The sequence below is a fragment of the Gadus chalcogrammus genome, chromosome 11 (assembly GCF_026213295.1).
Source record: "Gadus chalcogrammus isolate NIFS_2021 chromosome 11, NIFS_Gcha_1.0, whole genome shotgun sequence".
NCBI classification, from domain to species: domain Eukaryota; kingdom Metazoa; phylum Chordata; class Actinopteri; order Gadiformes; family Gadidae; genus Gadus; species Gadus chalcogrammus.
Genome location: NC_079422.1, coordinates 21,306,753 through 21,319,998, shown reverse-complemented (window position 1 = coordinate 21,319,998; position 13,246 = coordinate 21,306,753). Strand labels below are relative to the sequence as shown.

At 49.2% G+C, this 13,246-nt stretch overlaps 1 protein-coding gene across 1 annotated transcript in view; it reads left to right on the top strand.

Moving 5' to 3' along the window:
• Nucleotides 1-2,744: 2,744 nt before the first annotated feature.
• Nucleotides 2,745-13,246, top strand: part of LOC130392334 (thrombospondin type-1 domain-containing protein 7A) — an 85,527-nt gene continuing 75,025 nt past the window's right edge. Inside the window, exons 1-4 of the mRNA XM_056602828.1 lie at nt 2,745-2,769; nt 3,422-4,256; nt 8,451-8,705; nt 11,662-11,846. Coding sequence (XP_056458803.1) covers nt 2,745-2,769; nt 3,422-4,256; nt 8,451-8,705; nt 11,662-11,846 — 1,300 coding nt within the window. The remainder of the gene's footprint in view (nt 2,770-3,421; nt 4,257-8,450; nt 8,706-11,661; nt 11,847-13,246) is intronic.

Here is a 13,246-nt window from a genome sequence, read left to right as displayed (position 1 = left end):
TTTGTGTGCTTTTGTTTGTGTTGCAGTTGTTCGGGGCGGACTAGGGAAATCACTTTCCTTTATAGACTGTCCTTCAATAACAGTTTATTTTGTTTTTACTTACGGCAGGATGTCTGAGGAAATGGCTTATATTGAGTTGCAGGCCTCTTCCCTTTTATTAATTTTTTCATCTGGCAGACGAAGCTTCTCCCTTCAATGCATTTTGTCGCAGAGTGAGCATTCCTTTCAAGCTATTGATTTTTTTAAACGAAATAAAACAAAGACGTAACCATGGAAGGACACATTCCCCGCCTATAGTTTGCTGACATATCTTCCTCTGCGCACCGAGAGAAAAAGCCTGCAGACGTAGAGCGAGGGAGGGAGAAAAACAAGAAGAAAAGACAAGTATTTGAAGTCTAGACGAAGGCGTCGCAGAATCCCTCCACTCTTTAGGTGACCCTGATCTTCGGCGGGCCCACACTGTGTGCAGCGGGGAGCGGTGACACGGATTTGATCAATAACCAACAAACCTTGCCGAGCCCAGAGGAGTGACCCTCCCCCCGGGAGAGGTGAGCGCTCCGGCAGATGGGAAATCGGAGGTTCATTAAACGGACGGTTGGCTCAGAGAGAGATCTGGCCGGGGTCTCCACAGCCCGGGACGGTAGATCTGGACTCGATATTTCTCCACCGAGGCCATATCCCCATCCTCATAGAGAACACCCTGCATACAAGAGAACATGAATTCCGTACACGTATTCACATCATGCATACAACCCAAATATTAAGTAAAGACAAAAATTATAAACCTATTATCTACCAAAATAATGCTTACTTAGAGCGACATTTGGCCCAGGAGGTTGGCTGTTCACCGGAAAGTTGGTAGTTCGATCCCCGGCTCTTCTCTAGCTGAGCGTCGAGGTTTCACCGAGCGAGACGCCCCACCCTAGTTGCTTCTGACGATCTAGCTGTCGCCTTGCATGGTTGATTCTGCTGTCGGTGTGTGAATGTGTGCATGAATGGGTGAATGTGTGCATGAATGGGTGTAATATTGAGGACTAACATTTGAGGAGCTACTGGTTAGAAAGCTCTGTATAAATGCAGTCTGTTTACCATTTACTTTATAGGCCTACATCTGGTCAGCAGGGACGTTTTTTTATTTTATTTTTTCTAGATTCAGGGGAGATAAAGCCAGCATCTATTTTTAACGCCATCCCCTGGAGTTGTGTGAGGGTGTATTGCTCAGATTATAACAAGATGTTTTCATTTTAAAACATCCACAGCCTTCTGGCAGGCTTAAAGCTGGCTAATCAGAAATCTCAGTGTGTTTCTATCTGAACAGATCCGTATATTCCTGTGTGTTTGTTTCTCGCAGCAGCATTCAAACCTGTCGTTGTTTAACCGGAACAGTCAGGTCGGTGGGTTTGTGCTTAAAATAGACAAACACATATAAGCAACCGCTTATTTCTTCTCCTCGTTTTTTTGTCTGACATCTTCTTTGTGTCATTCTCTCCTATCACTCCCCTGCGCTACCTGTAACTGTGCTATGTACCCGGAACTGGGCCTTCGGTAGAACATTTCCTGTTCTCCTCGAGGATCCATTTTATAGAACCTCATTGTTGTTTAGGAATTACCAAAGTAATCCTCTCGCTTTTCTGTTTGAAGAACACAACCGTTCCTGTCGTGTTCATTGACTCAGACAAGCCCCTCCGGGCCTCATTCGTGGTTGCTGGTCCATATATTTGGCCCGCTGTGTGGGAATTTAAACGGCCCATGGACAGCCTGTTGGGAGAGACGATGAAATGCAGCTCGGTACAGTCGGTAACCCAAACTCTAATATCTACATTTTGAATTCATGGGCACACAGATTTAGTTATATTACAAACAATGCATATTTTCTCCTCACTTTCACATTGACATTTATATTTAGGGTATTTAGCAGACGCTTTTATCGAAAGCGACCTAAAATAAGTACATTTGTCAGAGAAAGAGAGAAAATATATATCGCTGTCGGTACTTTAAGGATGTTCATGGAACCAAGTGCCCTAACAAAGCACTAACAATTGTTAGGTTAAACTCTGACTATCCCATATCAACACTGTTACGCTGTCATTTACCTTATCCATATCAGCAATGTGTGCAGGGCCAGGCAGACCGGTAAGCATACTCATGGCCATAGTTTATCTACATTTATTTGTCACGATGTTCTATTTTGTTTGATTTGTAGTTTTTATTTTCTACGTTTCGCACAATAAATATTTCTGCACAATTTTAATTTTGGAAGCCCAACCCATCACCGCTCATGAAGTCCATCCAAACCAATTTCAAATGTACAAGTCATCAGTTTACTCTGCAGACCCATCTGATTAGTTTGTACATGATATTAACTAGCAGTAGTTGGAGCAGCAAAAGCAGCTTGTTTTTAGGGTGGTTAGTCACCAGCATCGGTCTGCTAGTGACTAAGTGTCTGAGGAGATGAGATGAGCAGTGCGCGAACACTATCTCTCCTTACCTTCTGTCTTCTGTGTGGACTGAACCCAACAACCTCTCCGTTGACTCTTCTATTTTCCCAGAAAGGTTCTCTCCTCCGTCTTCCACACAGGAAGAGTAATTGGTGTTTGCCTGCGTCCACACACCACTTTCCCCTCAGCCCGCTCAACGCAAAGGAGGCATTTAGCTCAAGGCTGTAAGCTAATGACGTGTTTTGCTAAAGCAAGGTTCATCTAGCGAGAGGCGAAATAATCATTCAACACCTCGTCCCCGTGGGGATGCAGATAGCCGTTCGACACCCAGGTGTGCACACCTCCATTACCTCACTATTCTTTACTTTTAGCTGGGTGATCTTCACTACATTTGAATGATTCATGAAGAACGCCAACAGTTGATAACCCGTTGTGCATATATTTTACTCTAGGCCTGTATCGTTGAGTGGCTAGGAGGATCCTCATTGTGTGTAGACTGCCACAAGGAATCCTAGAGCAACATCACTTTTGTAAACAGACCCGTCAGATATCCTCTCCTCAATGTGCCAAGTTTATGCCGTGCTAATTAAACTGTCAAGAATTACTCGATGCATCTAATTTGACGAAACAACGCTGAACATTAACTGAATGTTAACGGACGCACGTTTCTGACTAGCGATCAACAAGCATGATGCTTGAATAATGTATGTGGTAATATCTTTTAGACTAACTATCTCCCATGGATGAATCAGTTTACTTTAATTGGCAGTATGATCATCGATGCCACAGTAGGATCATCAAAACTTTGTTGCAAATATCACGTTTCATTGAAGGCATCCGAGAGACATCGAAGACAATGAAACTTGACATTTGCACAAAGTCCATCCCGGTACTGAGGATTGATTCCCTGCCTCGACCCTCTGCGACTACTTGGGTGTCCGTCTGACGTAACCGTGTCCCGACATTGTGCTGTGCTTCCCCAGGGCCATGGGGGAGGTGCATGGGCAGCGACTGCGGACCCGGCGGCAGCCAGAGCCGCGCCGTCTGGTGCGCCCACGTGGACGGCTGGACCACCCTGCACACCAACTGCGACCAGGCCCAGCGGCCCTCTAACCAGAGGAACTGCTTCCGCGTCTGCGACTGGCACAAGGACCTGTACGACTGGCAGCTGGGCGCCTGGAACCAGTGCGTGCCCGTCTCGGCGAGGGCCAACGGAGCCCCGCAGCTGGCGCTGTGCCACGGCGGCGAGGAGGGGACTCAGCTGCGGGAGGTTGGCTGCGCGCTCCGGGCAGACGGGTCGCCCGCGGACGACGCCATCTGCGAGTACTTTGAGCCCAAGCCCCGTCTGGAGCAGGCCTGCCTCATCCCCTGCCCGCAGGACTGCGTGGTGTCCCAGTACTCGCCCTGGACCTCCTGCTCAAAGACCTGCGGCACCGGCCTCAAGAACCGCGTCCGCAGCGTCCTGGTGCCCCCCATGTTCGGGGGCGCCGCCTGCCCCAACCTCACCGAGTTCCACACCTGCAGGCCGGGCCCTTGCTCCACCCCTGAGGGGGTGTACAGCCTCCGGATCGGGCCCTGGGGCCCCTGTGCCCTTCCTCAGACACGGCCCGCCCGCCAGGCCAAGCGGCGGAGGGGCAAGGGCCCGGGGGGCAGGGACAAGGTGGGTCTCAAAGACCCAGAGGCCCGGGAGCTGATCCAGAAGAAGCGGACCAGGAACCGGCTGAACCGGCAGGAGAGTCCCTTCTGGGACATCCAGGTGGGGTACCAGACCCGTGACGTGACCTGCAACCACTGGAACGGGACCACCGTGGAGCTACAGTGAGTCGTCCGCCTGTCTGTCTAGATTGCCATCCATCTCTGCCGTCTATTGGTCCAAACAGCCGTCACATCTGCACCCACAGCATCACAGACACGATCAAATTTCCTGTCAGGGATTATTAAAGTACCATCTTACCGAATCCTGTGTACAGGCTTCTGCTTATATCGCTATTTCAGCCTTTAAAGAATTCCCTGTTAGTCTCTGATGCTGTTTGAACTGAACAACAGCCCTGACAAAAGAAATATAGATCGAGGACGCTTCCTACCATATTTTTATGCCAGGTCATCATATGAAGCAACGACTTGACATTGTGCTGAATTCCTTTTTAAGCAAGGCTTTCATTGCTCTTCAAGGCCTTGCTTCGTAGACATTGCAGCCCCCCTTTTACATTACCGATGCCATGCGCTTGCCTGAGATCTTGTATTTTAGGAACTGAAAAAGGCTTTGATCTCTAGGACATCATGAAGCAGTCTTACTCGCGTCATGGTCGTCACATGCCACTGTACACAGGGATTTGATCCATTATGCACTCAACTGTTCATTGATGTATTGTCAATGTCATGTGCCCCCTATCAGCAAGTGGGATCAAACCATTTCAAAGGAACCCCCTGAAAACAACTCTGATGCTCAGAGCACCATGAATATTAATCCCTGACTTGTTTATTTTTTCCTTGTGAAATATTCATGCTTGTTTTTGGGCACTATTTCCTTAAAAGTGGAACAAACTTCCAGGGTGTTGCGTTAACCCCATCAAGCCCGGTGCGCTCCGAACATTCCTCTCACTTCACGCCTCTAATGTCCTTTGAACACTATTTAGTAGAAGGCTTTCTCCAAAGCAGCTTACCGTCAATTCAGATACATGTCATTAAGGAGCAAGCAGTGGCGTCTTGCTCAGGGATGCCTGTAGACTTGGGGGTTTGCGCCCAGAGCCTTTCCGCTGGGATTTAAACAACCCGAAGCACTAGACTGTACTGCATTGTGATGGTGACAGATGCCTCAAATGCACATGGGTCAACCATCTCCTACTGAGGGGACGAACACCTCAGTTGCTGGCCTATGTCTGCATGTTAAAGATGACCGCCTTACCACCGCACACCACTGAACTGCAGATCACAAACAAAAATTGGGTCTTCGTAGTCAACAGTCTTTCATCTGTACTTCATTTCTGCCGCATGCTGAAGTTGTGTGAATGTCATCTCTTAATAAGATGACCTATATAGAACGCTGTTTTTTGCCGCAACAGAATTCAGTGGCAGTGGGTATTTTTTAATCCTTTCTTTCATTAATATTTCATGAATTGCTGTTCAGGAAAAAGATTTGCACGTGTGAGTTTGAAATCACGGCCATTGTTGCTTCGCTGTTGCTTAAAAAACGTCCAGGCATCGCGAAACGGAGCAGTTTAGAGAAGACATCATCAGCTCTTTGAGAGAATGCAAAAGACATTGAGCATTATGCCGTTCCCTGTCTCGCCTCAGCGACAGAGATGAGAAAATAATGACTTCCGACTCCCAACCAAAACTTCAGCGGAAAAATAGAGGAAAGAAAATAGGATCCAGTTTGCCGGGAAAAATGGGTCATTGGTCACACCAGGGAACGCTCAGAACTCAGGGTTCAGTCCGGGGAGGAAATGGAACTTCATGGTACTATCTCCCTTTCTCTCTCGCTCTCCCTCTCCCTATTTTTCTCCCTGACTGTGTTTCCCTCAACAACCCCGGCTTCAATTCTGTTTGTTTTGCTCCGGCGCATAAATGATTTGACGCTTCGAGTGTGTTTGGCGTCATAACACAGGCGAGAATTCTTCACGGTGTCGCTCTCTCGGCCGTACCGCGCGGCGCGACTTCAAAAGGGTCCGCGGCGCACGTGTTTCCATTTCCGAGGACACGGCGGTTCTGAAGGCAGAGGGGAAGAAAGAATGGAAGGAACAAACAAACGAAAAGAAAGGAACCGGGGGAAGGAAAAGGGAACGGAAAGGTACAGTCAACAAGGAAGAACGAAACGAACAAACGTAAGAAAAGGAACTGAAGAAAGGAAAAGGAAAGATGAAGTAAACAAGAAGGTAATGAAGAGAAGCAAAAAAAAAAGTGAAGAGATGAAACAAAGAAATAAGTAGAAGAAATATTGAGAGAGGGAGTGAGGACAACAGAGACACGTCGCAAAAAAAGAGCTCAAACTCGACAGGGTCTTCGTTGCTCGCCGAACGTTCGGCGTGGCGGAGGTGAAGAGGGGCGGCGGCGGCGGCTAAATGAGGGGTTTCTAAATGAAGCAGAGCTGTAATTATCTCTAATAGCTCGTCAGCTGCAGTCGCTGCAGGGGAAAGACATGCGGTCTGGCTAGCATAATGCGCTCCTCTTTACTCAGAACTAATTTCTAATGATTCCGAGGAGGAAGCCTTGTTCATTACTCGTAAACACTTGGTTGGGGGATGATAAAAACACTGCGTCCTTCATGTCAGCCCCCCCCCCCCCCCCCCCCGATGGACTTAGCATTAGCACGCGGTGCTTGTACCTTCGCTCCCCTTTTGTATTATTCATAATGTGAAATGTGGAATGCTAATGAGTTAAGCTAATGGGATGAAGAGGGATCGTAGCCGTTGGCGAGGAGCTTTATGGGAACCTTACTCCTAACGTTACTTTCGCGCTGACGCGTTCGGAAGTGCGATAAGACTTCCCTTACTCGCTCTCTGCAGGGCCACCCTCCCTCTACCTTCAAAGAGTTCAAGGTCTAACCCAAGCCCTGCTCACTGTTTCGCTGGGCTCCCTCCATAGATATATGTACAGACTAGATATCACATTCGGCGTCTAAGCACGCGTCAACCATGCCGCCATCTTGCCGCGGAGTAAACAACCACCTGAATGGATGGGGTTCGATGGGGCAGAGGTCCTTTCCCGTAATCCCTCTAAATCGCCCTATTTTTTAGCAATCTTCAAGGTTTCTGACCAACCTTGTCTCACAGGAATCCTCCACTTGACCACGGATTCTTTACTCAAAATCCGAGGAATCCGCACGGAAACACGCCAATTTCCGTGATATGGCCACGGATTTTGCTCCAATGCCAGTTGATGACACTCATATTCCATGGCACACACACAGATCCCCGTTTCAATGAACGAGTCAACCACGCCGTCGCTCCACACGGGAATTGGCGTGTTTCCGTGAGGATTCCACGGATTTTGAGTTAATCGTCCGTGGTCATTTCACGGATTCCTGTGAGACCAGGTTGTTTCTGACATACGTCAAACGTGTGTTTGGGTAATGATGGTAAAAAAATTATATATACTGTATATTGATCTTGTATTTTACATCTCTTTAAAACGCTTCTGACGTATGTCAGAGACCTACGATGTTCCACCGATCAGCGCAGCTCAGGCGATATCTAGTTTTTCAGTTTTTCTACGGGCTCCCTCTTGCCGAGGAGGGCCCTACGACTCATAAAGATGGCCAGGCAGGTGATTTTAATCTGCCTCATCTGCAATTTAAAAAACGTCCGCCTCCCTTGTATCTGTATTCCTCTGCTCCCATTTGCGGTGTTCAAGTCGAGGACGCCTGGAAGTTAAGCGTTTCATTATCGTTAAACGACTACGATAGAAAATGGGGCGAAACGTTTAAAGAACGGACTGATTCCGGAGGTTGCTTGTCCCATTATGGACATAACTCAGTAACACCGCAGTGTGCAGTACAGTGTGCAGTGGAGTGTAATCCCACCAGGCGGCCGGGTCAAACTCAGTGTGAAGGAGATCCTTCTCCCAAATCCCAGGCTTAGTTGATCCCCTGATGAACAAGACATGATTAGCTACATGCATGCAAACACACACACAGGCATGCACACACACACACACACACACACACACACACACACACACACACACACACACACACACACACACGCACACACACACACACACGCAAGGCATGCAGGGAGAAATGCACACACACACACACACACAAACACACACACACACACACACACACACACACACACACACACACACACACACACACACACACACACACACACACTTAGATGTGCGGTGGGTATCCCATCACACATTTCTGGTTATTAAAACTTGCTTAAACATCGTCTCAGAAATGTACAAATTATAAGTCGCTTTTGATACAAGTGTCTGCAAAACGCCCCAAATATTAATGTTAACTTAATCTTTCCCCCCCCCCCCCCCATTCCCCCCCTCCTCCAGCGAGTGCACGCCCATGGACCTCCCGCACACCGTCCAGTCCTGCCTCCTCCCCAAGGACTGCCAGCTGAGCGCCTGGAGCGCCTGGGGCCCCTGCTCCAACGCCTGCTCGGACCCCGAGGCCCCCGGCGGGGCCCGCTCCCGGGGCCGCAGCGTGCTCCAGTTCGCCATCGGCGAGGAGGGGGTCCCGTGTGAGGCCCTGGGGGAGACGGAGGCCTGCGAGCCGCCAGGGGAGGGCCCGCTGCCGCCGTGTCCCACGTGAGTGACGATCCAAGACGCACCTGATCAGATGTTCACCTGGACTCCGCATAGCCCCCCCCCCCCCCCCCCCTCCTTACCCCCGCCGCCCCCTCCCCTTACTCCCCCCTTACGCACTGATTGTCTGTTGTACTTCCTGGCACTTAAAGATAGTACTTGGCATTGTGTAGCGTCTTATCCTAGCTGTCTCTGTTGCATGCTGGGAATGGGTTAACCTAGTTGTTGTTAGTGCTCGGCGCTTGTTTCTATGAACATCCTTACTGTAACGACAGCACTATATTGTTGTTTCCCTTTCTTCTGACAAATGTACTTATTGTAAGTTGCTTTGGATAAAAGCCACTGCTAAATGCCCTGAATGTATGTGTGGCGGTCGTCGCGGTAACACTGGAGAAAGGGGCGGGGAGGAGATATTGGGGGTATTGGGTTCAGGGTTTGAGGGTCCGGGAGGCGGCGTGTTTGTTGTGACTGGCCAGCAGGGTAACAGTTGTAACATAGATGGTCCACTCCGACCCCTGACCCCGGAGAGGGGAATAAGAGGTGGCAGCTGGCCCGGAACAGCTGCTGCAGGCTAACTCAATCAAAACACACACACACACACACACACACACACACACACACACACACACACACACACATACGCAGACAGGCACACACACACACACACACATACGCAGACAGGCACACACACACACCAACGCATGCACACGCACGCACACAGACACACGCACGCACGCACACAGACACACACACACACACACACACACACACACACACACACACACACACACACACACACACACACACACACACACCACACACACACACACACACACACACACATACGCAGACAGGCACACACACACACCAACGCATGCACACGCACGCACACAGACACACGCACGCACACAGACACACACACACACACACACACACACACACACACACACACACACACACACACACACACACACACACACATACGCAGACAGGCACACACACACACAAACATACGTAGGATGCACGCACAAATTCATGCACGCACAAAGACACACGCACACGCACGCAAAAAGACACACGCACACACACACACACGCACACACACGCTCACACACACACACACACGCAGACACACACACACATAAACACACAGACAAATACACACGAAGACACGCACACACACACACACGTACACACACACACGCACACACACACACACACACACACACACACACACACACACACACACACACACACACACACACACACACACACACACACACACACATACGCAGCCGAGGAACACAGATGACAAGGCAGACCAACTCAGAGACAGGGAGGAGGGATTAACTAGAGTGCATACGGCCGTCTGTGTAACAGTGATGGCTCTCCAGCTTCTGCCCTTGGCCAGACAGACAGTTGTGGGGGATGAGAGATGTTATCCCGTCGCTCTGGTTGGACACGACGTGTGTTTGTCTATGTGGGGAAACTGGTGGGTGTGTTGCTTATTCCAGCAGAGAGAAAGAGAGACAGACACAAACACATACAGAGATGGAGACCGATGCACGTAGAAAGACAGCAAGAGAGACAGATAGTGACAGAGAAAGAGAGGGAGTGAAAATGCACAGAGAGAGAGAGATGGAGAGGGAGAAAATATGCAAAAAAAAATAGTCAGTACGAAGAGTTGAAGGCAGAGAGAGGCAGAGAGAGAGAGAGAGAAAGAAACAGAGACGGCTGGAAAAAGAGACATGCACTACCAAAGTGTGTGAGAGAGAGAGAGAGAGAGAGAGAGAGAGAGAGAGAGAGAGAGAGAGAGAGAGAGGGAGAGGGAGAGGGAGAGAGAGAGAGAGAGAGAGAGAGAGAGAGAGAGAGAGAGAGAGAGGGAGAGAGAGAGAGAGAGAGAGAGAGAACTCGAGACACAGTCTTTCTCTCAGACAGAGACCATATGCCTTTCTCTTCATTCACCATCAGACGGCTAATTGCTCTCGGGGGTGGCCTTGTGTGTGTGTGTGTGTGTGTGTCTGTTTGTGTGTCTGTGTGTCTCTGTGTGTATCTGTGTGTGGGGGGGATACAGCATATGGAGACAGATTATTAGAAGCGCTTGGGATGGGGCCAAACACAAAGTATAGACAAATGGCATTAGAGAGCAAGCATGCTTTCGTAACACACATGCCCAGGCCCGTGCATGCACACGCACACACACACACACACACACACACACACACACACACACACACACACACACACACACACACACACACACACACACACACACACACACGTTTCTTGACTAAAGTCCCTGTTGTTTTTAAATGTTTGATAGATTTAAAAGATTTTGTTGCAATCTGTGGAGGGAACTTTTTTTCAAGAGCATGATTCTTGTTTTCCTTAACGTGATTTGAGGCTTTGTTTAGTTCTTAAAATGAAAGTACTTCCAGTCATTTATTTTCCCTTCACGACATTTATGCAGCAAAGTAAAAATAGCAGGAAAATTGCTTCTTAATCTGCACTGTGCATGTTTCAGATTTTCCAAGATTAAACCACATTTGACAGATTCTTATCGTATTTTTACACTCAATCACACACCCCCACGCCATTATCTATTCACCGTACACTGCATATCTCTGTGTCTTTCTCTCTTGCTCTCCCTCCCGCTCTCTCTCCCTCTCTCTCCCTCTCTCTCTCTTTCTCTCTCTCTCTCTCCCCCCCTCTCTCTCTCCCTCTCTCTCTCTCTCCCTCTCTCTCTCTCCGGCTCTCTCTTTCTCCCTCTGTCTCTCTTTCTCTCTCTCTCTCTCTCTGTCTCTCTCTCTCTCTCTCTCTCTCTCTCTCTCTCTCTCTCTCTCTCTCTCTCTCTCTCTCTCTCTCTCTCTCTCTCTCTCTCTCTCCCTCTCTCTCTTGCGCACCTTATCACTCTATGCATCCCTCTCTCGCCCATTTTGTTCCCCCCCCTCTTCCCCAGGTACACCTGGCGTAGCACCGAGTGGAGCGACTGCCGGGTGGACCTGTTGCTAAGCCAACAGGACCGTCGGCGCGGCAACCAGACGGGCCTGTGTGGCGGGGGCCTGCAGACCCGGGAGGTGTACTGCGTCCAGGGCAACGCCGAGATCCTCACCTACCTCAGCGACCTGCGGGACAAGGACAGAGGTGAGAGGAAGCCCCTCCCTCGTCACCTGGAGGTCGTGGGTTCGAGTCCCCATCCTCGTTTCTGCCGCCCTTACGCACTTTTAGAATAGGAGGCTATTCTGAGAGAGGATTATAGGGGGCTATCCGTGCGGTAAAACTTTCAGGGGATTATTAAGCGAAAACATGAACAAAGAACATTTACGTATTAAGCATCAAGATCTCATCTCACGCCTTTTAATAGGGTTGATAATTCTACTACTAGAATAGTGTTACACGCCAGTCTCAAGCAAAGGGTGAAGTGTCGAAAAAGAGTGATATCACCCCTTTAAGATATGTCTTTTTAGATCTAGAAAAGGCCATTTTTAACGACCACATGTTGCGTGTAATTGTAACTCATTGGAAGGTTAATGTGTTCATTGTTCTGGTAACGTGACCGTGCAGTCGGGGACAGATTATACCACCAGGTGTGAGTGTGATTAGCCTTACAAGCAGTTTCGAAAATCGGCCCCATATGACATCACTAGTGGGCGTGTCCACCTAGATATGTGCTGGATAGATGAGCAGCGTTTACTTCAGTCCACTGGGTGGAAACGGCTTGTAAAGCTAATTGTAAGCACTCACACCTGGTGGTATAACATGTCCCCTTTAACAACTCTGAACAACAGTCAGAAACCAGCCCTTCAGGTCACAGTACAGTACAGTACAGCAGTGCTCATCAGACACAAGACAGCCTCTCAGTTCACGTGCCATCACACAGCGAGAGACAGACCCCCTGCTGGGACCCCATCATGTCTTCACCCCTCTGCCTTCATCTCCCCGTTCGTTCCAGTCCCCTGCTCTCACGGCGAGCGTTCATCTCTGCTCTCCCCCCTCCTGCTCCTTCCCCCGTCCCTCTCGCGACCTTTGGAGTCACGGAAAGGTCGAAGGCCTCTTACGGTGTGACACTTGTCAAGCCGGCTTAGAGTCAAAGTGGCCCTCTTAGAGAGGGGCTTAGGGCTGAGCGGTCTGAGGCCACTACCTGGGTCTGATTGCGTCAGAGCGTGTGAGAAGACCCACAACCACGGCTTGGATAACATCCGCTGTTAACTTTGACCAAGAGAATCCTTTGAGTAGTTTCACCTTTCAACCCTTCACCTTTTATCGTCATTCGCACGTCAAGAGAGTGACTGCGACTAGTGCGACATGCCGCCATCAACGGCAGGGGAATGCTTTACATTGAGGGCCTATAGCGGACGCTTTCATCCAAAGCGGCTTACAACACGTACATTTGTCAGAAGAAGGAGAAACAACAATATATTGCTATCGGTGCACTGAGGATGTTCATAGAACCAAGTACCAAGCACTAACCTGTAGGTTAACCTATTCCCCATACAAGAAAGACTGCTAGGATAGGATGCTACACAATGCTAAGTACTAAGTAC